General features: G+C 42.5%; 1 protein-coding gene across 3 annotated transcripts in view; it reads right to left on the reverse strand.

Annotated features, from left to right (window-relative positions):
- The window catches only part of LOC112106760 (histone-arginine methyltransferase CARM1-like), a 121,229-nt gene extending 96,847 nt beyond the window's left edge, over nt 1-24,382 (reverse strand). For all 3 annotated transcript variants that reach the window (XM_026652351.1, XM_026652349.1, XM_024200181.1), the window contains exon 1: nt 24,000-24,382. In XM_026652351.1, coding sequence (XP_026508136.1) covers nt 24,000-24,321 — 322 coding nt within the window. In that variant the 5' untranslated portion in view covers nt 24,322-24,382. The remainder of the gene's footprint in view (nt 1-23,999) is intronic.
- Nucleotides 24,383-26,921: the final 2,539 nt, after the last annotated feature.

Raw genomic sequence — 26,921 nt, forward strand, 5'->3', positions numbered from 1 at the left:
CCAGCCTTGCAGAAATTAAAGGTTAGACAATGTTTCCTCAGTCACCTTTGCAACTGCTTTTTTCTGTTTTTCTTTTCACCTTTCTACCTATTACTTTTACAAGTGAAATATGATTAATGTTTCCTAAACAGATGCACCTTGACACTATTTTATAGGACAGAAGTAATTTGTCAAATAGGGAGTCGAACTATTGTATGAGAATAGGCAGGTCTGTGAAATATGGGCAGTTATGATATTTACATCCATTCTATATGCAAAACGATACTTCTCTCATGTTAAGAGTGATTTTTTAAATTAAGTTCATATACGTAAATACATGCAATCAATAGCTAGGTATAATTGGACACGTTCTTTTGTCAATAAATGCTAAATCTCAATACTTGTTGTTTTCATTAATGTTTAAAAGGCAATATAAAATAATGCAGCACAGTATCCTAATAAAATTTTTTGTACCAAAACATAAAAAGGCTAATATGTAATTTTTTCAAATATATAAAGTCACATGAGGAAAGTGATCTGATTTTGTGTGCAACAAATATCTTTTAAATGTCATTAACTTGCCTCACATTTTCATTTAGGTAGCAAAAAACAAAAACAATACAGAACACACACACACAAGAGTGCTATATCCTCTATGACATGAAATATTTTGAAATATAAATGAAACATTCACAAATCATCACTTTATTTTGCAATTTTATGTCTATAAATATGTTTTGAATGTCTTACTAAATTTTGGCTATATCAGCACAAATACAAAACTTTAAAGGGTAAATTGGCATAATATGATTCACCCCACTTTTTTTTTTTTTTTAAACAATATATTTTAGATGGTCACTGAAGTAAAAACGACAACAAATTCGATCAAAGGCCTGGTATTCTGAGCAACAATACACAGTTAAAAACTAAATTTTTTTTTAGGTAAAAAATAGGAACTTTATATTCTAGCTTGCTCATCTTTACCATCAGCAACTTTAAGCACTTGTGCGTGGTATAGCAGGGAAAATTCCAGCAATTAAGGATTTGTAACACTTTATTTAAAAATATAAAATGAAATAGACTATGAGGTGCAAATTAACATCTAGTATTTAGCACCGGCATTCTGTAGTCAAAAGAAATGTCAAGATATTAAGGAGAAACGATTTTATTTAAGAATTCATCCCCAAAAGAGAGAGAGAGAAAATCCAGAACATTTTTCTCCATGAAGTTCTAAGGAATCTAGTCCATTCTTCATAATCCCCACCCCCAGTAACTGGACTGTAGCCATTGCCTGATGCACAAGATTTGCTGAACCGGCAGGATGCATGTGTGGAAGTATTAGGTTTCTTTAGTCAATTCCGGGGGGGGGGGGGAAGAGACTTATTAAATCTACAGGACTTTAGTGGAGCTACACCAGTTAAGGATCTGGTCCATCATTTTATATCATTCCTTCTTTTTGTTTCCAAACAACGTTAGAAGTATTGTAACATCTAGCCTCAAGTTCAAAGTCTTTCCCCCAGCTCACAGATATTATTGTATTTGATTCAGAAATGCCTGTCATGCATGATGTGCCAAATATACATCCAGCCAATAAAATCTCTTACTACTCAGACAAACAGGGGCACCTGCACTTTGGCATGCCAAAGCACTAGATCTATAGAACATAGTAACTAATAATAAAATTCTGGCAATGGTCCTAGAGTTCAGCCAAAAAACTAGAATCTCTTCCTATGTTACTTTTCCATGCATTTTTGTACATGTTGTAACTGTCTAGATGCTAGTTCAGTTTTGAACAAACTCTTCATGTTTCTAATTAGCTAGTTGAACACATAACCTGAGCTACAAACAACAAAAATAAAGTTCCCCAATAATGTATTTCTGCTACAATTCTGGAAACACATTCAAACAATTCCATTTCAGATTTGGAACATTCCATACATCTGACAATATGAGATGAATGGGAGGCTTCTCTCTGGAATACACTTCTTAGTTGCCAGAAATGTTTGGCATAAAAGCAATTGGCACTGAAATGGTCACACCATCATGATCTCAACTTTCATGGTTCAGTTTCCAGTTACCTATTATTAAACAAACAGTCATGATTATTTGTTTTTGGACACAAAGAACCTGATCCTAGAAACATATGTAGGAGTAACACATTACTCAGTTTACGCACATGAATACTCCCCAACTGAAGTAAATGGGGTTATTCATATGAGCAAAATTACTCATACATGTTTGCAGGATCAGGAACTCTGACTGTGACTAGAATGCTTATTGGATTTATTTAAATAAATACAAAGTGACACCAACACAGAAAAGTCACACTTCCACTTGAAGAAAATTTAACTACTTTGGGTACAGATAACACTCAAAATTAATACCAAGTGAAAGACTAAGAGAAGGAGGGTTTTTTTTAGTTCATTTATTTTATTATTTGACAGTCAGAGAGTTGTTTTATGGAGAAACAAAAGAGAAAAACATTAAAAAAAACAGGAAAAAGTGATCAAAAAAATTGGTAGAGGGACTATTTTGAACTCTCTCTTTTTTTTAGGTCTAAATTTCAAGTTGATAGTGCTCTCTTAAGTTGGACTGATGTTTTACCATACAAACATTTTAAGGATACTCCTGCCCTTGCTTGCGGGGAGGTTGGGGGGGGGGGGAGGAGTTCCCTTGGCTGGATTACAGCACAAAAAATATTAACATTTAAAAAGAAATATTAATATAACGATTTGCAGTAAATAAACAAAATAAAAACAGCAATGACTTCTTGGCACACATTTGCAGCAAAACTGACAGCAGGGGTGCAAATGAAGAAAAGGAAGCACTGTCCAGTGCAGCAAAACTGAGTTGTCAAAAGTTGTTCTAACCCATGCCAAGTTTACGTTTTGTTGCTTATATGATATTTGTCCCCTAAGGTGGTATAGATTAGACAAAACAGGCTCTTGCAGGGCTGATCCAAAACCCACTGAAGTCAATGGGAGTCTTTCCATTAACTTCAATGGGCTTTGAATCAGACTGTCACATGTTTCTGTATCTATCCATTATTTTTCTCTGTGCTTGAAATGTAGCAAATCCAGCAACATAAACATATTCCCCTGCAACAAACAAACAATAAAACAAAAACAAAAAACCCAGCACACATCTATTTTAAGGGTAAGTTATTCCTTGTCTATATAATTAAGAAACTAAACATAGTCTACACTTCAGGTCTTCACTACCCGCCGGATCGGCGAGTAGTGATTGATCTACACTAGATGTGATAAATCGACCGCCGATAGATGTGATAAAATCGATCCCCGATTGCGCTCCCCGTCGACTCTGGAACTCCAGCTCGCGAGAGGTGGAAGTGAAGTCGACGGGAGAGCAGCAGCGGTTGACTCACTGCCGTTCTCACAGCCTGGTAAGTCGACCTAAGATATGCTGACTTCAGCTACGCTATTCGCGTAGCTGAAGTCGGCGTATCTTAGGTCGATCTCCCCACTAGCGTAGACCTGGGCTGACTTTCACACTAATCTGCAGATTCTTACTGTTTTTAGAAAATTTAGTGCAATTTTCCTGATTCCCCTGCTCTCCGTGCTTCAGCTTCCTCATCTGTAAAATGGGAATTATACTTCTTCCTCTCCCCTATTCTTTGTCTGTCTTGTCTAGTTAGATTGCAAATGTTTAGGGCAAGGACTGATTCTGAATGTATCCTACCCAAACAAAGCCTCAGCTTTGGCTGGAGTACATCAATGCTGTTGCAATAAAGAAAGGTGGAACAGGTACTCATACTATGGTGATAAGCACAGCATAAAAAGATAGATAAAACAAAATATGCACAAGTGAATCTTGATAGTTCATTACATAAATTATATAAATGCCAGAGAGAGAAGTTAACTCAAACCAGGCTGCCACAACTGTGACCGAGCCTAGTAGCATTATAACTAGGGCTCTGTGTTTGTCACAGAGGTCGCAGAAGTCATGGATTTAGTGACTTCCTGTGACCTCCGTGACTTCTGCAGCGGTCAGTGTGGCTGACCACAGGCCAGCTGTTGGCCCCCCCGGGCCTCCCTCCATGGCAGCAGCCGGAGCGGCAGTGGGTCTGCCTGGGCTCCCTGGCTGTGCTGGTGCTGTGGGCCCCTGGGGCTCCCCTCCGGCAGCTGGTGCCACGGGATTCCCCCCGGCAGCACCTCCCCCCCTAAGATTCAATCAGGGGTATTTATGGTGTAAGTCATGGACAGGTCACGGGCTGTGATTTTTTGGTTCTTGCCCGTAACCTGTCCATGACTTTTACTAAAAATACCCATGATTAAATTGTAGCCTTAATCATAAGTCAACAAAACAGTTTGTTAATAGTGATATTTATTAGTGAGAAGAGGGATTTTCAGTCTCTTTGCTTGCTAACATGTTTTTAGGCTTGAGGAGTTTGATGCCATCTGTAAACCAGAGACCACATTTAGAGCTGAAGTTTAGAAACGGGGTGGTGGTATCGTCACACGCGCACACACATATACCCTGCCAGTACCTGAGGCCAGCCCAGAGCACGTGCATATGTTCAGGTAGGCCAGGAAACTCAGAGTCTGACATTATTCCTAGAAAGCTGTACTTTCAGAATTAGCCCCAGAGCCAATCAAGCTGCACTTTCAAACTGTTGCTACTATTTCAAACTACAGCACATTAATTTCTAGAGGAAGACATAGGAGGAGGTGCAGTGGGACTGTTTTGGAAGTGGTCATTTTCATACATGTTAAGGCCAGAAGGGTTTATTAGATCATCTGGTCTGACCTCCTGTATAACGCAGACCATAGGCTTTCACCAGTATTGCGTGCCCAATAATTTGTTTGACTGTAGCATATCTTCCAGAAAGGCACCCAGTCTTGAAGACATTAAGAAAAGGAGAATCCATCACATACCTTGGTAGTTTGTTTTATCCTTTATATCCATTGGAGCAATTTCACACTCAAACATGAGGGGGAAAGTTGATGATTGGGGAGTCAACCCCCCTCCTTCCTCCAGCAACCTCCAATATGGACAAAGACTCAGGAAAATAATTTCCTTCCCAAAAAGATGTTGCTGAAGTTAAAGTGCACATGAAACCCACCAAATCTAAGAGGATTTCATATCACTACTTGGTAACTACATGGAAAACAACAAAATCTGAGGAGATTAAGTAATAAAAACTGATATCAAAAGAAAAAAAGGTGGAATCTGAGGTGAGGGATTATAAAAAAGGATAATTAGGGAAGTGGAACATTTTGAGGTCCAATTATAAGCAAAGGGGCAAAACCTGAGAGGATTTTATATCAATATTCTAGAAACAGATAGAAAAGGGCTAATATGAGACTTTATATGAGAGGAAAAAATCAGAGAGGATATTAAGACAATGACAGATAATTAGAAAGAAAATTGAGCCAAATATTAGGCGGCTGTACGTTAATATTTTAGAACTAGGAAGAAAGGGGGCAAAACCTGATTATTTGATAATATTAGAAATAAGCAGCATGCTCTGAGCGGATATTATATAGATATTCATAATATGAGAGAAAAGGGGGACTCTGAAGGGGGGGGTTTATATCAATGTCCGATAAATAATCAGAAAATGGTGATTCCCCCCAGCCTGTCATTCACACAGGCAGCAGCAAGCTCTGGACTACTGTACTTTAACAAGGGAAGGCGGGGTGATGGATCGGTGGAGTGAGTAGAGGGAAGCAGTGGGGAACGGACAGCTGGTGGTTCTGAGGGGAAGAAGGTAGGACAGGGAAAAGTGGGATTAGGTGTATATTCGTATTAAATAATTTAGTAAAAATGGGGAAAAAATCTGTAGAGGATTGTACATCTATATTTAATAATTAGTTGGAAGTTTAAAAGCTAGTCAGTCAGGGTGTGGCCACCTGTCCCACCAGCAGCTCGGAGACACTGTTCACTCATATTCCATTCAGGCCCTTATTACCACCCTCATCACCATAGTAGCCGAGTCCCTTTCAGCAGGGCACCAAATTGCATGACTAGCAGTTGTTACTAGTTGATTCTCTCTCTCTTTTCCCCCCAGTGAGAAATGAGCATGAGGGGCTCTTTCATTTAATTCATTTGATGCCTGCTGCTGGGCTCTGTTATTGACTGAGAAGTGCAGCAAGCATTGGGATTGCAAAGTGAGGATGCTGGAGGAGGGTCTTAGGGTACAACTATACTGCTGCTAGAGGTCTAATTTCCAGCTCAGGGAGGTGTATACACACTAAGCTTTGATTGAGCTAGCATGCTTTAAAAAAAAAAAAAAAAATACAGCATAGCCATGGCAGTGCAGGCAACCGCACAGGCTAGCTGTCCGAATGTGTACCTGTGGTCTTGGATGAGACTGTGCTCACCTGTGCTGCCATGGCTACACTGCTATTTTGATCAAAGTTAGTGTGTGCAGGAGTTTGTTCCACCTAGGAGCAGCTCCAGAGAAAGATACAGCTCCCGCACAGACAAGCTTTACCCCTGCCATGAGCAGCTCCACTGTACTTGAAGAGTGGACTTCAGTCTTCATCCTGATGCTTCAAGCAATCTTTAGGTATCCTGGGCCCACCCAGACCATTCTGCACCAACACAGGGGCTAGTCTGTCTAATATACTTATATGGCCCTCATTACTGTAGTATCTGAGCATCTCACAATCTTTTGTGTATGTATCCTCACAACACACCTGTGAGGTAAGGAAGCACTATTCCCCCATCTAACAGATGAGGAATGGAGATATGGGGGGCATCAGGTCCGAGGTCACACAGGAAGTCTATAGCAGAGCAAGGAACTGAACCTGGGTCTCCCAAATCCCAGGTTACCACCCTAACCACGGGGCCATCCTTATTGGATTAGGGTGAAGATAATATACCTTGGTGATGGGTGCAGTATAAAAATCTATGACTAATAAGATATGTTTGGGACATCCTATAAAACAGCAAAACCCTATCCAGAATCCAGTCTAGTCTCCTGGAGGTTCATTATGAATAATGCCTGCAAACTGTTATATCAAGTGTCCTATCATATCTATTTACACCTCTGATTCATGTACATATATTCTGAAGTGTTAATAATTAACAGTCTTGGGCTCATTGCACATCCCCCATTTTTACTTGCCTGTATGTCCAAACCTGAAGAACCATTACCTTGAAATCTGCTTTTCTTAATGAGAGCATTTCAGTCCACGAAAATGTGTCAAAATCTCATGTAGTTTAGCTTAGTCTTTTAAGTTACACAAGTTTTCAATAAAAACAACGTTCCACTCATCAAAAAGGCTAATCAGAGAGCATTGTTTTTGGACAATCAAGGTATGTCTACACTGACAACAATAATAATCCCTGGCACCAAGTCTCAGAGCCCAGGTCGCCTGACTTGGGCTCGTGGGGGTTGTACTACAGGGATAAAAGGAGCAGTGTAGAGGCTTGGGCTAGAGCTCAGGCTCTGACTGAGACCCTCCCTTCACACCGGGTTTGAGTCTGGGCTCCAGCCCGAGCCCAAATTTAAAAATTTTATTAAGATTATGTTAAAAAAAATAGTTAACAGAGTTTGAGCATAGAAGTTTCTGGTTATCAGGGAATAACATACAGATTATCAAGGGTGCAAAGTCTGGGTTAAGGTCAGGTGGCATGAGGAATACATAATCTGCAATATCCCCGACTGGGGTAAAAGGTTGATGGGTCAAAGTACAGACATTGAGGTATGAGGGTATGAAGTTCATAGAGTGGTTGTGTTCCGGTGTGGAGTATAATGAGTGGATATGATGATGAGGATGGACTGACCCTCATTTGGTGAGATTTAATGTTTAGGGAGTTTATGGTTCCAGTTCATATGATCCAACGGAGAAGGTCACTTGGTCCCTTTCTCGTAGTGGGAGAATGATGTCACTCTGGCTCACGCCTCCTGGTACTGTCGGTGGCCGGTGATGTGCTCGATGTAGATGTCCCTGGACCATCGGATGGCGTCTGAGACCATGAGGCGCCGCATGAGACGTGCGTAGCGTCGACCGATCCCGCAGGTCCGCAGCACAGGCTCGTTGCAGGGGTCCCAGGCGCCCAGGGCTCCGACAATCAGGGCATCCATCTGCACCTTATAGCCCTTCGCTCTCAGGGTGTCAGCCGGGGGGCGTACTTTTCCAGCTTACGAGCTTGGGCTTTGCGAAATGCCGGAGTCCTGTTCTCAAAGGAGACCGTGACGTCGACGAGGATGATCTTTTTCTGGGCCTCGTCGGTGACGACCACGTCAGGTCGTAGCTGGCTGTCGGTACCGGGGATGGTGCAGTTCACAGCGATCTCCCCCAGGTGTGGCGCGATGGCTTTCACCAGGCGGTTCTGGATGGCGTTGTGGCGCAGCTGCCAGGCTCTGGAGTGGGGTTTGCAGCTGCACAGGACATGGGGCAGGGTCTCGTTGGAGTAGCCACACTTCCTGCAATGCTTGTCTCGGTTCCTGTGGCGGACGGCTCCGTTGAGCGGGACGCAGTTGAGCCGGGCACGGTGGATGAACCGCCAGTCAGCGAAACGGGTGAAGCCTCCCCCGGCGAGGAAGTGGTTGCTGGCGTCCCACTTGCTGGTCAACTCAAAGGCTTTACCCTGGTCCGGTTTACGCTTCAGGGTTTCCACGTCCAGCGAGCGGATGGCGGCCTTCAGAGTCCTCTCCAGCAAGCCCCTGGCCGTCGGGGTGACGATGGTGTTGTCGTCGGACCTGATCTGCGGCACCCGGACTCCCAGCTCCTGGCGCTCCTCGCACCACTCCCAGCGGCATCCGATGCGCTTCCCCAGGCGGCGCGTGGCGTTGCGAGTGCGGGACCACAGTGAAGCGATGTCGCGCCCGTCCCGTCCGAATTCCCCATCCAGGGAGCCGCTCAGAAAGGTGGCGATGTCTTGGTTGGAGGGGGCTCTGCCGATCCGCTTCTCTGTCGCATCACGCAGGGCGTTCGCAGCAATGTTCCTCACTGTGGCGTCGGGACATGTCAGCAGGCGGAAGGCGTGGGTGATCACCGCGACGTCGCACAGGTCACCCATGCGGGGGACGTTGGCGCCGCCGTGCCTGTGGGCGATGTAGACCAACTCGCTGCTGGCTCTCTGGGGAAGGAACAGCCACTTCTTCACCAGCTTCCAGATGATCTTGTCTGCCTTGTTGAGGGGCACCTTCGCCACGGCAGATCCCCTTAGGGTGAACGAGATGCGTGGGATCAGGAAGGTGTCCAGGGCGTTTATCTTCTGCCACGGTGCCAGCAGGGAGGCATCAATCTTGGCGGCGTCCTGCAAGATCTCCTGGATGGTGTCCTCGGGTGTCTGCCGGACACGGAACCCTGTTGGTGTGCCCAGGTGCTGGTATGCCTGCCCCTCTGCCAGGGGGATGACAGGCTCACCCTGGATCTGGAACCCCGTTGTCTGCGCCAAGTCCCTTTTGCTGCCGTCAATGTGCAGAGTTGCGCACTTCTTTGCATTGAAGCGGAGCCCCATCCAGTCAGTAGCTCGGCTGGTGGCATCTAGCATACCTTGGAGGCTCTCTGGGTCGTCCACGGTCAGGACCAGATCGTCCGCGTAGGCCAGAATGCTGAGTTTCTTGTCGTGCAGGTCGAAGCCGGTCGGGCCGCTGGAGATGGCTCATCTACACTGCAGTTTTAGCCCCCAGAACATGAGCCCTGTGGGCCTGAGTCAGTTGATCTGGGCTCAGACTTGCTGCCACAGGGCTTATTTTATTTATTTATTTATTTATGCAATGTTAACATACCCTCAGTGTCCTGAGGCAAACATATACTAAGGGGATGCTGTTGCTATGGCCTGCCTTACATACTTAAACTTCAGTCTGTAACCAAGATGGATGTGAGCGAGCGGGTGTGGAGCATGGAGAAGGGGGAAGGGGGAGGAAATCATACACTCACAGTAAAGCACTGAGATACTCTGCTCTTCATCAGTTCCTCTTTATAGTAACTAAGTATCATGCTACCCAGAGACATTCAGAAACCAAAGAGCTAGTGCCTATTCACAGGCATTTTATCAGCATTGATAAAGAAAAGCAGCAGCAAAGATACAAGCAAACCATTGAGAAAGTCACTGCAGAAACAAAGTCAACCAGTGTTACTCTTCAATGTTAACTGTTCGAGTCTCTTGTTCATTCTGACTAATACAAATAGTCAGTGCAAGACTACCATGCACAGAAGGTCAGATTGACCTCAAACCGCAGCTGACCTTGGAACAACACACAGCTGCTCAGAGCTCCCAGATACAAGAGGGTTAAACCTATTGCTCCACCCCTTAAGAGGCTGCAGCATCTCATTGCCCCACAGCAGGTTCAGCCAACTCAGGTGGCCTGTGTTGTGGTAGAGGGTGGACGAGAAAGGTGTTGTGTAACCGTGGCCCAGGCGCTCTCTCCCCCTCCTTGGGGTGAAGGTGTATAAATGGTAAACGTTATTCTGTCATTCAGACCCTGTAATAAATGAGGAAACCAAGGCCTTTCTTCAGCAAAGTAACCCTATCCAAGAAAGCACTTAAAGAAATGCTTAAAAAAATTAAGTATGTGCTCTAGTGCTTTCCTCAGAACAGGCCTAAATCTGAATATAGGAAATGAAACCAGCACTGACATCTAACCTTCACCAGTGAGATTGTTTTTTTTAACCACTCAAAGAAATAATGCAGTCACTATATCCACTATGTTTGAAATAAAGGAGAAAGAAGAGTGCTCGCTGTTTCTGGATAACCATTGATTGATAACCCCACAGCCTGGTGCATGTTCACTTTTCTTGTACTGCAATTCTAAGAGGACTGCTGATTAGAGTGGAAAGCTAGAAATGTTTATAGCTAGCCTTTTGGATCTAAAGGCATTATAGGGGCACTAGATTTTTCACAACTCTATTCCCCATAATTGTGGATCACCACCAGTATTGTCTTTATGGCTAAATGCAGTAAAGATTTAACTAGTTCTCACTTATTTCCCACTAAAAATTAAAAAAAAGAGTTGTTTATCTGATTTAGGGCTTTTCTTTTTGTAAATGGAAAAGCTTGAAGATTTATATTAAGAAGTTCTGACATGCCAGTATTTGTTATTCGTCTGGCTGTGTTGTTCTAGCAGAAACAGTACAGACAACACAAGAAAAAGTTAAGTATCTATTGTGCACTCACAGTCTAATCAAGAAGAATATGTGAGATTTACTATTTAGGTTGTCAGCTATATCTGACGGTCTTGGCTACTTAGAACATGCATGGTATAGTTACATAAAGCACACCATCTAGAGCATGGTTCCCAAACTGGGGTTCACAGAACATTACGGGGTTCACCAGAAAAATTTCACTAATGGCGGACAGAAGACCCCGGGCATTAGAGACAGCAGGTGGGACCCAGTTGCAGGGCAGACTCCCCGAGCCCCAGGGAGAGCGGGGCCGGGCAGTTGGGGCTGGCAGCCTGCGCCCTACAACCGTCAGCGGGGGAGCCGGCAGCCCGAACCCCAGTACTCCCCACGCAGGGCTGGCAGCCCAAGCCGTGGGAAGACTGGGGCCAGGCAGTTGGGGCTGGCAGCCCCAGCTCTGCCCCTGTCAGCGGGGGAGCCGGCAACCCAAACCCCAGCCCGAGCCCCAGGAAGAGCGGAGCGGGCAGTTGGGGCATCCATCACATTGAGGAAATTTAAACTTAAATCCCTGAAAATATTCATTTTTAGGAGGTGGTTCACGAGATTTCACAATTTAGTGAAAGGGGTTCGCGGGCTGTTAAAGTTTGGGAACCACTGATCTAGAGCATCCCATTTTAACACTACTCATTGTTGAACCTAAGAATGAATTAATGGTATCTACATTAAGGTTTTTCAAATTTTGAGAATATGATCACTTACCCAGATTACATAAAGGTCACATATCGTTAATATTGTGGTTACTATAAACATAGATGTTAGGCCAGATATGCTTCAAACCTATGAAGGTGACAACAAGAGCTTGGCCTATGTGAAAAATAAGGGAAATAAATGTTCAGAATGTAGTTATTGAAAAGTCTTGAGTTATGATCTGTTCTCATGAGGAGGCATGGAACTATGAAACAGAACAGCTACAGGAAAATCTCAAGATTCCTATCTTTAATTGCACCACATTCAGCCATACTAATTCTTCCTTCATACAGACTAATCTGCTCCCTTTCAAGAGCTGCCTGATGGAAAGGACCTGCAGTTTCCCCTTGAAAAAAGAAAAGAAAAAAAGTAATCCTCTAAAATAGGTGTGATAATTTAAACAACCTTTAAATTATTTGTTTAATCCCTCCAAGAAATCCTCTATGCTTCAATGACACTTCTGAAAGACATGGAAAAGAGCAATTATAAGCCTCCATACAGCCTGAGTACCAGGGAGGGCCTGAATTATACTCCCAAAGTACCATCTTCATGATTTTCTTAGTCTTCAGGAGCAACCATTTGTCCTCACTAAGAAAAAGGAGGATTTGCATGGCATAAAACATAGATAAGAAGCTACAACAGCTTTGCTGCTTAGAACTGTTTGCAATCACTACTGTACTTGGGCAGACCGTTGTTGCTAATAAAGCCAATGCATATGTATTTACAGCACTAGAATAGATGTATAACTACTTTTCAGTTCCTAATACAGATTTCCAAATTTGATAAATTTGGTTCAGTTTATAACTAAATTGTAAGTTTTATATGTTTTAAAACTTATCAGGAGATTAAACAATCTAAATATCTGCTTGGGGGAAGTAAAATAATAGTGCAGTTCATCAAAGTATCTGATGTGGGGAAATGAATGGCCCAGGGGACTGGTAACAGAGTATGAACTGTGTCCCCTCAAGATTAACTGCTTGTATCCAGCTCAGGTCAGTATTGCCTGAAAATCATTATAATTAGTGTTTAGTGGCCTATGAGAAATGAGTTGGTCATCTCAAACTAGTTTCATATCTCAAAAAATTCACTATTGCAAATTACAGTAGTTAGCACTCTTATGCCAAGGATTATAATGAAGGGTAGGAATCCTACATATTTTCCGTGTTTCTGGCACATTACATACTTGTCATCTTTACTCAGTATTGACAATTTTACACCAGCTAAGGATCTGGCCTAAGATACGTTCTAACAATTGGGCCTATAATTTTGCCCTGCTTGAGAACTAACTATAAAAAGTAAGTCAAGTTGTTTTTAATAGTGAATGTTATTAAACAAGTGCAAAACCCCCCCCAGAGAAATTAAAATTAGTCCAAATAAAAGGTCTAGCTGCCGTAGCTCAAGGATTGTGAGGTTGAATTTAACAAATAAAAAAATCATGGAAACAAAGTTACCTATGCCAAGTTTGGCCTTACGCAAGTGAGTTAAATTGGTTAATTGAAATAATGAGATGAACTATGCTGCCCATTTTTCAACCCACTCCCCTTTGTGGGGCTTCTTACAAGAAGACTTTAAAAAACTCTCATCTTATGTTCCTCGATCCCAAAACAGAAGGAAGAGACCAGACAAAATGATTTTCTTTCCAAGAAGAAGGACACCAGGTCTTGCTCTTGTTTAAGGAACTTTGTTCTTCACTGGGCTGCGAGTCCTGAAAGTCATCACATCATCATGATATCCTGTCCTCAGCCCATCAGTAAGGATACATAATTGTGGTATTTTCTGCCCAACCATTCTTCCTCCTATCCTCTCTCTCAGCTTTTCACCAAATCCTAAAATCAATTGCATTGCATTCGTCAGCACAGCAAGATAAGATGGGCCATCCAGCCCTGCTTTGTCTGAGAAGAAGGTGGCCAACCAAATGACATTCCTGACTGGAATGTGAGCCAGGGTCCAGAGCAACAGGTGCTGTGGCCAGCGTGCCAGACTAAAGCATCCATTCATGACTGACCAGCGTTCCAAGAACATGGACAAAAGCCTTATTCAAACCCCCCCCCACCATCTTTTCTATCCCCTCTCTTTTTCACCTTGTGTCTGTCTGTTAAAACTGGAAAAGTAAATACCCTTCATACATCATGACTTACTTTTACTCTAACCCTTTCCTTTTCATCAAGGAAAGGTTGTTAGTAAAATAAAAAAACTAATATTTTGCCTCCAAAAGAAGAAAGACTTTAATAGGTTGTAATTAGATTCGTTTTGCATAATTACTCAATTTCAGTTTCAAAGTTCTTGTTTTGTTTCTTGTTCTTTCTTGCATTTTAATCAATAACTTTCTAACTTTAGAATAAGTGCTTTTGGGTGTTTGTCAAAAAACAGAGTGAAGCAGCGCCTCCAGAAAATGAATTGTAACATTGAAACAATGTTGGGCAGTGAAAAGATTTACAACACCTTAAACTCTTTTGACTCTTGAAATCAGTAAAACAGGTATCAACAATGGCGGAGGTGGTGAGGAACTTCTTTAGTCAATGTAGCCTCTGAGATAGTACTGTCCGTCCCCCCGTCCCCCCAAACACACACACACACACTTCCTCCACCTTTCTGCCCTAATCTAGCTGTTTATAGGTTTGGCTTCTCTCATGACTGAGAGCCGATCATGCACTACTGAAGTCAGTGTGAGTTTTACCATCTACTTCTGTGGGCAGAAGACCAAACCCCTGCAGAGGAGGAGGATACCTTAAACAATTTATATCACCTCATTAAAAAAATGGATGAAAGTTGGATACTATTTCTCCAAAGATTCAGAAGTTGGAAGCTTCAGCAGAACAAAGGGAACACTTAAGATATTTAATATTTAAATATAGCATAATTTGATAAATGTTATTGAAAACATTAGTACCAGACAATGTTATGTTGCTTCTGAGATTGAAAGCCCTGGAAAAAAGTCCAGTGTCTGCAGTCTATAGCCAATAGGCTTTAAAAAAAAAATACTAAAAATAATCTTTTTACCTCAATGCTCAAATTATTTGAAAACTGTTGGATGAAAAATTTAATCCTGAGTTAGCCAAAGGACTTTTAATTTGTCTCAGTTCAAACTTTTTGAGAGAGACGGGTATACAGAGCAGGGACCTTTCCAGAACCCTACACCTTATTTTCAATATTCTCAGAAGTTGCATTTTTAAAAAAAATAATCAAAAGGGAAAAAAAAGGCTTAATAATTTCCCAAACTTAAGACCCAGTTCTGTAAGACTAATGTTTCAATTTTCAAGTGAAGCATTTGTAAAACCTTTCTGCTCAACATGCAAGTTTTTTTTTCCAGCAAAACTTAATACTAAACATGATACTTAGATATCTCCCTCTTTTTATGATGGAGTACAAATTTGTGTTCCCACAGCTTACTTCTGAAATCTTAACTGTAAAACTAGCACTTGGAGGAAAGACTTTGGTTTTGAAAATCACTATAAATTCTTATCTTCCTGATTACTGAATTGAAGCAAATCAACAGAGCATTTATTAGACTTCAAACTATGTCTTTGATTGAAATAGGAATTTGTCCTATGTAATGTTTATGTGGAGCTGTGAATAGGTTTTTGATTGGCCTAATGTACTTCCCTTGGTGATTTCCTTTTTGGTTAATGTTCTACTGATTGTCTTGTAATTCAAGACCACTCTCAGATGCCCATACTTTTAAAAATAATAAAAAGCTAAAAAAAATTAAAAAGTAAACTCACACTAACAACCAATAGAACAGAAATATATTTCAGTTATCCTCAAGTCTCCTCTCTTCAGTTTACACAACTTTCTCTTTCCCCCTCCCCCAAAACTCACAAAATATACAAAGAACAAAATGCATACTTATTCCAGATGTGAATTTCGACTAGCATGAGGCTACCAGTCTCTGAATTGGGAAGTCTGTTTTGAGTAAGATAGGATAGTTTAAGTGTAACTACTGTGTCAGGGAGAAAAAAGAAAAGCAGCAGTGTTTAGTAGAGGAATTTTTTTCTTTCTGGTCGAAACAAACAAGCCTCGTCATCCAGTTCACTTTTGGCTCCTATACACTATGCAATGCAGGTCTTGTGAATAAAACTGTTTCCATCATTTAGGCTATCATTCTTATATGTATTTCAAATATAATTAAATATATTTGCTAGACAGCACTACTGCATTTTCCTATACATTCTATAAAGCCAGAAAATGTAATATGATTTAAGTTACCCTGGTTCACAGTCTAACTTTTTGTTACAAAAACAGCCCTAAAATTGTAAGAATTTTATTTCCCATTCTGGTAACAAAAATCAAAATGAATTCATCTGGGCAACAGTCGATGTATCATTCACTTCCACTCATTCCCTCCACTTTGATACAGAAATAACGAGTAGATGCAGCACCAGTTCTCTCACAAATCCTATTCAGAGCTGTTTTGTCATGAAGACACTGGGGGCTCAATCCTACAAAGTGCACAACACACTCAATTCCATTAAAGTCAGTGGGAGTTGAAGGTACTCAACACTTTGCAGAAGCGCTTGGCATCTTGAAATATGAACCCACCTATGAAGTGTGCAAGTTAATGTTAGTTGTATTTGTAAAATGATACAAATTAAACATTTGTATAAGGCACGACATTATCAGTAGGGTAAGGAAAAGAAATTTTAATATCCAGCTTCTGAAATTTTACACTGTATTTTTGCAGTGTAAGCATTAAAGCTTATTTTAATTATTACAATGCAATCAGAGTGATTTTTTAAAAGTATAAAACCTTGATCTCAAAAGTACTGGCTAGTGGTCTTTCACAGCAGTTAAATATTGATTCCACACACCACCACAAAATAACAGATTGTAGTAGTTGGATAAGAGAAGGATGCAAGATTTTAACTATTTTAAAATTAGTCAAATTTGGGAACTACATAGCTGCACAATCTTCACTTTGCTTTTTGAACTATGTAGTTTGTTTCTAAACCAAAACAAGCATGTTCTCTTTCTTATTTTAAATAGCTTGACAATAATATTGTGATTCTATAAAAAAGCACACTCTAGTCTCATTAAAAATTTGCTTTAGAATGTTCAAAGCTTTGCTGGCTTGAATTTAAGGTTGCTATTTCTTTGTATATCAAGGAGTGTTACGGGGGAACACCCCCTCCCGCCCGGCCAAATCCTACAACTTCTGAAGCATGGAAATAAATATTTAAGGGTGGGTAGAGAAATATTAAATATTGCAAACTCTTGTGATTTTATCATAAATCTTGTGATTTTGGGGATATCTCCAGAAGCTGCAAACCAGAAATTGCATGAGAATCTCAGCTTTCATTTATTTAAAAACATTTCTACCCCTCATGGTTATGGAAAAAAGCTGATCACGAAGTGAGTGAATCCTAAAGTCTCAGAAAACAGAAGGGGGGGAGGGGCAACATTGATGATTGAACAATAACCTCATGATTTTAAGTCACTCATGATTTTTGAACACCGAGGTAGGCAGTACTAAAATATTCAAAATCACTCATAGTTCATACATACAATTCCACTGTACTATTGTAAAATCAAATCACATATTCGAAAAAAAAAATCTTAACTCCACCTCCATATACCTCTCTTGTCTCAGCCTAAAACACCAGACACACATTGCCACCCAGCTTAGCCATCCTACATTATCATAAAGACTACAAACTCTGGCAAACTACCAACCACAACATATGGCCCACACGCAACCACACCCTGGTCCACACTAACCCCCTACTTCGAACTAAGATACGCAACTTCAGCTACGTTAATAACGTAGCTGAAGTCGAAGTACCTTAGTTCGAACTTACCGCGGGTCCAGACGCGGCAGGCAGGCTCCCCCGTCGACTCCGCGTACTCCTCTCGCGGAGCAGGAGTACCGGCGTCGACGGCGAGCACTTCTGGGATCGATCCCAGAAGATTGATTGCTTACCGCCGGACCCGGAGGTAAGTATAGACGTACCCCTATAAGTTCACTCTCCCATAATTAGCCAGAGACGACATCATCTTTATGTTCTTATGGGCCCCATCATCATAGTACCTAAGCACTTCACAAATATTAATGAATGTATCTTGCTTGTTACTATCCATATAAAGACCAAAGATTTGAGCCTCCCCACCCACCTACCCCACATGGTCTAGAGATTAAAATAGGTCACATCTTATTTTCCATGTACATTTCAGAAGCAATGCACCTTTTCCCCACCCCACCATCCCAGCCATATGCAAAAAGTCAATCTGCTACATCCACTTTCCCTATAATGGCTGGAAATCCCACTATTCACCCTTTGAATAAGAGTCAAAAAGTCTGTCCCCTTCTGGACACAGTATACATGTTCACCTACATTCAATCCACCCTATAAATACAGGCCACACACCTGTTCATCACAGCAAGATAGAACATTATCTAATTACCACACTAGAGAGAAGAGAGTCAACATGTTTACAGTATGTATTACATTTTGATTCACCATTAGAACTAGCCAAAACTTGGGATTTCTGGTTCACAATTTGCCATGAACTGGAAATTCAGAAAACCTTTTGTTTCAGAAACACCAACCACGTGGCATTTCTGAAAATAATTATGCTCCTTAGGAGCCCATCTCAGGACTTCTAGGATCCCTGCTACACATCTGGGAACCAATTCCCAGGTTCCTGAAAGTTTTGGCATGGCAGAGCTGCCCTGCAGCCACAGACCCTGGAAGTCTGGGCTCCACAGCAGCCCTCCAGGCGATCTGGCAGGAAACCAGGCAAGTTTCCAAATGAAACCTACCTGATGGACAGGGTTCCATTGGAACCCTGCCTGTGGTACAATGAAAATTCATTGAATCCAAAGAGTTTCATGAAACTTTATGGGTTTGACAAATCTGCCTCTTCTCTGATGAGCTCTAGTCATGGTCAGCATACAAAAATATGGTTAGTATTATGTCTTTGCTCTCTACACAACATTAAGGATATGATGAAGCCATATGGACACAATTGGACTTCAAGTAACTGTATTTGCTACCTCCCCTCCACCCCCCAGTCAGAGAGTCTCTCTCTCTCTCCCCGCCTCTCCCTATATATATATAAAAAATTTAGCTACTCTGTTAGATACCTGCTGCTTCTGCAATTGAAGATATGAAGGCCCAGTAGAGGGCTCCCAAAGGGATGTTACCCAATTCCTATATACTACAGTTAACAGAAGCATATCCTTGCTAGATGGATAGTGGGAAGCCAAAGAGGGACAGAGTTACAGTTATTTTTTGGAATAGGTGATGTAGATGTTTTATATGTACACTTACCCAAGACTTTTAAGGACCAAGAAAGTATCTGAACATTTTTCTACCTTCCCTTGTAAGTGAGCAGCTAAATAATTATACTTAATACTCTTATTAACAGTACTATTATATAGTACTTGTCATCAATAAATCTCAAAGTGCTTTCCAATGGAAGTATCATTATCGCCATTTTACATATGGAGAAACTGAGGCACAGAGCAATGAAGTGACTTGCCTAACGTCACCCAAAAGTTTATTGGCAGAGGTGGGAATAGAATCCCAGGTCTGCTAAGTCCCAGTGCAGTGCTCTATCCACTAGGCTACACTGCCTCATTGGTTAAGATTTATTTATTTTTTAACTCTAACATTCCTTGGTATACATATGTAGCAGAGCAACATTAATCAAGATTGAGGAACCAAGTTTTTTATTTAACTTCCCTGTTTACAAAAAACAAAAATAACAGCAACAAAAAACGTACTAGGCCAATATAGAGCTTAGTATCTCCACAGTGTCTTCTCTCCCACCATTCCAAAATGCAATCTGGGCATGACTACAAGTCCCTGTTGCCCCAAGCTCACACTGTCCAGCAAAGCTCATGAGCTCCACAGGATCTCTGGCTCCCTATGGCTTCCATTTTCTGGCACAGCTTTGGAGCTCTGCAGAATACCTGTGTTTATGGCTCCCCTCCTTTAGCTCCTACATTGCATATGGCAACGTATCTTCAGCATTCCCGTGACCCCTCCACTTCTGCACAGACTTTATAAAGCATCTGTTGTGCCACGCAGACTTCACATTGGTATACTGTACATGCTTTAATTAAAGCTGCAAGGTCTATATTGGTAAATAATTTCCAACATTTAAATTCAATTAGCCTATGCTTTACATGTTAGTGGTATGTGACTGTGTGTAAAGTTTGAAGATTTGCAATCAAGCTGTTTTTAGCTAGAGGGACAACCCTCTCCCCAAAAGTGGACTCAGAATAAAATGTCAAGTTTTTAATCATTCATAACTTAACAATGGTAGGAGTAATAGACTTCCAAGGTTCTGAACAAATGGTCTAGTGATCACAAAATTACTTGCCCTGTGCAACGTTAGAAGTTAGAAGTCAACAACTTTGCACCTGTGGTATAATGGAACTCTCTACAGGAAACGTAAAGCTCCTCTGTGCAGGAGACGGTGCTTCCTCAGGGGCTGGCCCAAGACTGTGGAATGGATTCCCACAGGAACTAAGGACCATCACAAACCTCACCCCCTTCCGCTCCAAATGCAGGGTACACCTCTTCAATGTTGCCTTCTCTAGCATAAACATATAGCAACGTGTGTGTGTGTGTATATATATTATAAAAAATTCCAAAACACTCCACTGTGCACCCACTCCTCCACTGAGGGAAAGGATAAGAGAACAAACACATGACAGAAGTTGTCGTGATGCTTAATGCACTACTGGAAAGCACTCGGATAAGATGATGAGCATGGTATAAAACCCAGATAGAACAGAATAAATGGACGTGATGACAGGACTTATGTTGGAAATCAGGGCTCTGTTATAACTACAGATCTGCTGCTACAGAGTGCCTCCATATTGACAGTCATTTTTAATCATCTGTAGCTCAAAGACAGGGTAACCAATTTTCCTTTACACTTTGAAGAAAAAAATAGTGTGCCATTCTACAATGAAGCCATTGCTACAAATATAGCCTACAATTAATAGACAAACCACGCAAGTCAGCAAAGACCAGAACAGAACCCTGGTTCTTAAGCACCAGAAAAACCAGTCTGCTACTCCTTGAGCTAAGAGAAAGCCTTCTACCTTGGTTAAATAGAGGAGGAACCTTAATATTTGCTCTAAGCTGCAACCATCCACCAGAGGGCAAAGTACTCATACACAATAATCATTACAACAAATATTAATAAGTTTGCTGAATTACAACTTTTTGCCTAAACTTAGCCTTTGCACAATTTTGGAAGAAAATTTAGTCACACAGAAAGTTTGATGGGTTAGAAGTCATTTTTGAGCTACAGAGACACTAAGAAACAAGTCAAGATTTCAAGTCAGCATTATGTCTTTTAAAATAACCTATTTTGTAAAGAGAAGACACATCATGACCAATTTTATTCAACCTTCACAGAAAAAAATCCTCCTTATCTTTTAAAGTAAATGTGACAACTTTCAGCCCAAATCAATTCTAACAGCCAAAGTCATAGGGGGCTAAAATAAGGCACACAACAGAAGTGTTTGCAATCTTAATCTCTCTCCTAATACAGTAACTGCTCAAGCAACAAATGATAAAACTGCCATATGGCTCTAAAAAGAATCTCACCTCACACCTGGTCTGACAGTGCTTCGGGTGCTGTGTGAATGTGCAGGAGGTGAGGACAGGCAAGATGTGCAAGCCATCTAAAGAGCTACAGTTGTGGATGTATTCCCCTCTTTTGCCAAGGATGGTACTGCCCCCAATGCTAGTCAGTGTCCAAAAGCCATAATTGAGCCCTTAATAAACTGGAGCCTGATCCTGTACTCACATGAGTAGTCCTCACCGAAGTCAAACACTTGCATGATTAAGGAACTGCCTTTGGTGAGTAAAGGCTGGGAGGATCAGGCTTCAATTCTGTCCAAGTATCACATGTAAATGCCAGCCTTTATTAGATTAGCATGGCAGCACCGGGACAAATCTGTGAATTGGATCAGCAGCAGAGAAACCAAAGCAGCATAAAAGGGTTTGGGATTTGTTATGGACTTCAAAGGCTGTTTAAAAACCTAGACTTGATCAAAACAATGTCTTCATTGTATTTCTCAAGTTTTCAGTTGGGTCACATGATCCTTTTCCAATTCAAATATCTGTTAACTTTAAATGCTGGTAGAAAAATAAAATCCAGTGTATTTAATGGATGATGATTGTCAGTGCTTATAAAAGCCAAGCGTATCTGAGGCATAAAATGGACATAACCAGTCAGATAGGTGATATCCAATCTTCCAAACAATGGACCTCTAAATCCCAGTCCATACCATCTTACTATCCTTACCTATGGTCAGTTTTGGAGAGAGAGAGAGAGAGAGAGAGAGAGAGAGAGACGGACAAATGCTACATTATCTGATTGTTTAGTAACATGGACAAGTATCTACTAACAATTAGGATGAGAGCAGACTGATTTACACTATTGACCCAAACAGGATCTTAATCTGCTGTACCAGCTAGTCTCACACTCCCTTTCAGCACTTTTTGGGCCTAGTCTTCCAAAGTGCCAATGGGAGTTAAGGGTGCTCAACACATTGCAGGATAGTCCCAGGGTTCATTTGCTTTGCTAACTGACAGCACTCATTTTCCTTTCGTAGCCATTACACTTCCAAAGTTTTTTTGGTTTTTTTTACTGTGCTCTCCCTAGCCCCAGATCCCTTCCCCCATTTTTTTTCTTATTGAAAGCCTAACATACTAGCAATTAAGTGTATAAAATACACCATGCATTGGACAAAGTGACCAAAGTTCTCTTTACATTTTGACAGAGCATGTGCACAGATTAACTCTTTACCTGTGCTTGCCCCTTTTGAATCCTAAAATAGCATGACACATTTGCAGACAACAATAAGAAGTGATTGGAGGGCTGATCCTTGCCATTCACAGTGTATGGAAAAAGGGAAGTATTTTCTTGGATTTTATTTATGAGACTAATTGAACACCACAGCTAACAGTGGTTGGACATGGCTTTGATACATTGCCTTGCAGCATTACAACCAGACTAACACAGGGAACCAGTGTGTGAGAAGTTTTAAGTGTTAACATAAACACAGAGTCAAGTTAATGCATCCAGGGAATGGTTTGCCCCCCAACCCCCTTCAATTTCGTTGCTTTTACCCTCCTGTCTATGGAGGAATCAAGAGCTTCTCCTTCAAGGATGTTAAACAAAGACCTATTCTATCTATGTCTGGTTAACGTTAAAAATCCCATAGCACACACTTAAAATAAAAAATAAAAATAAAACAGTAGGGGGAACAACCCTGACATTCCGGCCAATACTTTTCCTCCATAAAATTAGTTGATATCAAAAGGTCCTATGTGCTATTTACAAGCACATAATGGCAGCTATGTTTTCGCTAAAGTCACAGTAAGAACCTGTATCTAATCCATTACTTCGTAGGACATTGTGAGATAGATAATACCATTTACCCCACTATTATCAGCGGGGTTTGGTGCTGTACAAACAAATGGAGTCACAGCGCCTGTCCAGCTGCAGCGTCTCTCCCCAAACATTGCTACTGCGCTCATCACCACAGTATTGTTATTTATTACTTGTACTGCAGGAGTAACAAGGGACCCCCAACGACAGGAGGTACACAGAATAAAGGAATAGCCCTGCCTCAAAAGCTGACAAAATGCAGTTTCTTCACCAGATGCTAAGTCACGTTCTCCTCCATTCAGTCACTGTTACAGCACCTGAAGCCGAGAATGGTGCATGGAGTAACTGACTCAAGAAGGGGCTCAGTGCACTGCGGACAAGGCAACTACTGACTACGCAGGAAGAAACTTCTGTCCTGCAACTGAACATGAAAATCAGGTGGCCGCAGTCATTACACCGGATCTCGGCCTCAGCGTGAGTCTAGAGACACAGACATCTGCAACAAGTTGTGCTGCCTGCCGCGGGGGGAGAGGGATTCCCGCGTTCAGAGCAGCCGCCCAAGCTGCGCTCGGCGCAGCAGCCGCGCAAACGAAGACGGGCTGCGCCGAGCTGCCCAGTGCGCGCACACGCCCTCCAGGGGAGAGTTCCTCGTGCAAAGCAAGCCCTGCCCCTGGAGGGGCGAGCCCCGGGGCAAGCGGGACCCTGCTCGCCGGGCAGGGAGCTCACTCCCGCGGCGGGGGAAAGGATGGAAAACAGCTTTCACCAGCAAGCCGGGCGCTCCCCATGAGCTGCCTTGTCAGGAGCGACCCCCCGCCCGCGACAGCCACCAACCCACCCACGCATCCTCACAACCGCGCGTGCTCAATACTTCACCGTCTGTCACAGTCACGTCTGCATCCTCCTCGCCCGGCTGCACCGCCAGCTGGAGCGCGCCCTGGTTGGGGCTGGCGAGCTGCAGCCCCCCCCGCAGCTGCTCCTCGCTCACCAGCAGCAGCTTCACGCTGTACAGTAGGAGCTGGTGCTGCTGAGGGGCAGCCATGATCCCTGCCGCCGCCCAGCCTCTGAGCTCAGGCGGCTGCTGCTGCTTCCCCGGCCCAGCGCAGCGCGCCAGGGAGCTGAGGAAAAGGGAGAGACGGCGGGTAGGTTTCACTGATAAACAAGTCCCACAAAGACACCTCCCGGCTCTTTCTGGCATTGGCAACGCAGCATTCTCCCCTCCCTCCCTGCCTCTACAAAGCCGGCTCAGCCACTAGCAGTTTCCCAGCCGCTTGGGGTGAGCCCTGTTTGGCGACACCTCGGCGCTTGCAGCAAAACAGTGACATCTCCTGGCCACCGGCGTGGCTACACCTGCGGACTGGAGGGCAGCCATGGCTTCCCCCACGACTCTCCAGGCAGCCGTGCAAAAGCCTGGCTCACGTGAGCACCCCCTCGGTGGAGACGCATCGTCAGGCCTGGTTCAGTGCATCTCACCCTCCTGAGGAAGGATTTTGTGATGAAACATTTAAAACCGCTTTTCCCCTCTAAAGCACCCACGTTCCGAATGCAGCAGTTGGCCCAAAAGCTGGGTGATGTGTGAGTCACTCAGAGCAGGGTGTCAATGAAGGTCACAGATCACATTCTAAATGTGGGAATTTGAAAATAGCAAAACATCTGGGGGTAAGGTTCCTTGACCCCAGCTTTTCACATTTTGGGGAGATAAAAGAGCAGTAGGGGTGGAATTGGTTTAAATTGGCTATGTCTAAACTAGACCCTATTTTTAAAATTGTATTCTGGACTTCATTTTTGTGCTTTTCAGAATGGTTGTGAAGCTAGCCAAGACACTCAAAAATTCTCTCTCCTGGCAGTGTAAAAACTGTGGGCCTTCAGCATGTAGCTTGTTTGCCCTATGTCTGCTGAGAACTAGGAAAGAAAAAGAAAAGAACTGCTGTTTATTTGGAATGTAGTAAAACACAATAAGGCTCCAATCCTCTAAACTCTTAGGGTGGAATTCACAAAGGGATTTAGGGTGCATCTACACTGCAAAAAGAGACCTGTGGCAGCCAGTCTCAGAGGCTGGGTCAGCTGACTTAGGCTAGCAGTTTAGACAGCAGGGCTTGGGTTGGAGCCCAGGCCCTGAGACCCACTCACACTTGCTGGGTTTCATAGCCCTGGGTTCCAGTCGGGCCCAAACATTTCCATTGCTATTTTTAGCCCTGTAGTGTGAGCCAGAGTCTGTTGATCCAGTCCCTGAGACTTGCTGCTGCAGGTCGTTTTTGCAGTGTAGGCATATCCTCAAGCGCTGCAATGCTGAGCAAAGAAATGCGTAGAAAATCACATGTACAACACTGCTATCCCTGTGCGTGTCCTAACCACTGACTAGAGTCATTCTCTCTCTCTGCCCCAATGACCATGTAAGTATTTATCCACAGTGGAACAGTCATTGGGCTACAGAGTGAGAATGACTTTGTAATCCGGTAGTCAGGACAGGAGGTGGGAGTTGCCGAGTCCAGGCCCCCTGCTCCAATCACTATTTCATTATTGATCCACAATGGAACACTTTCAATAGGAGATGCTGTGGGAGCCCCACATCAGAATATCCCATAAAACAGTGGTTAGAGCACTCTATTGAGAGATGGGAGAGATCCCTGTTCAAATCCTTTCCCCCCTTCCGGCAGAGAGAGGGGAATTGACGGTGGGTCTTCGACACCCCCGGTGAGTGCTCTAACCACTGGACTAAAAATTAGACAAAAGTTAAGTGCCACTTCCTCCTCCTTCTCTGGCTGGATTTTGAATGGGACCGAAACCAGTAGGCTTGCTCAGAGGCTGCCCATCGGATCAAGACTTGCATATGACTTAGGTTGCAGAACATGCGTCTTCCCCCAGTTTGTGAAGTGTTCTGGGGCTCAGGCGAGAGAAAGGCATCCAGATATCTAGAGTGGGGCTGCAGTGCACACACACCCCAGTATCTAAAACATAGGCACCTAGTGAGTTTAAGTGCCTATAGGGTTAGGCAGCAGCCAAGTGGGAGTTTCATAGATTGCAGCAGTATTGTGCCTAGGGACTTAGGCACCAAAATTGCTTCATGGATCAGACATGAGTATGGTTGTGCACACAAGCCACCCCATTCACTTCAATGGACCTACTTAAATGCAAATCAATAATATGTGTAAGTTAACAGTATGCCTAATTTGCAGCACTGGGGCCTAAAATCATATACTCAAACTAATTTTTAAAAACATTAATAATTATTTTATCATTCAGGTAATTCTCAATTGTTCATATCCAAGCTTATTTTAAATGAGTTTGTGAGAGTGATTTAGTAAGATAATGTATCAAATGATTTACTAAAATCCAAATAATTCAGTCATTTTCTTCCCTGGTGTTTCTCCTTTATCCTCTTTGTTTCCAGAGAACTAATCAATGTAGCCAGAGTGGTGACCAGGAGATGTCACTATTTTGCTGTAAGAGCAAAGTTTTCACTGAGCACTTTTCACTCTTGACAAGAGAAAAGTGTGAGGACATTATTAGTGAGACATTTTTGCTGTAAAAGTTAGGTGCAGGGATTGCATCATAGGACAAAAATGATTTATGATTTTATTTTTGACGGTAAACTGTAAACTTTAAAAAGTAAATTAACAGTTTAAAATCCTAAACTAGAAACACAGCATGCATGTAGACTTGAAAATGAGAAATAAAGACCAAATTCAGTTCTACGTGTTATAAGCATAGCAATGGGCACTTAAACCACTACTGGATTTTAATATCAAAAAACAAACAACCCCTACAAAAAAACAAATCCCCATATAATTTGCAGCT

This window comes from Terrapene carolina, unplaced genomic scaffold, assembly GCF_002925995.2.
Source record: "Terrapene carolina triunguis isolate 2854851 unplaced genomic scaffold, T_m_triunguis-2.0 Scaffold113, whole genome shotgun sequence".
NCBI classification, from domain to species: domain Eukaryota; kingdom Metazoa; phylum Chordata; order Testudines; family Emydidae; genus Terrapene; species Terrapene triunguis.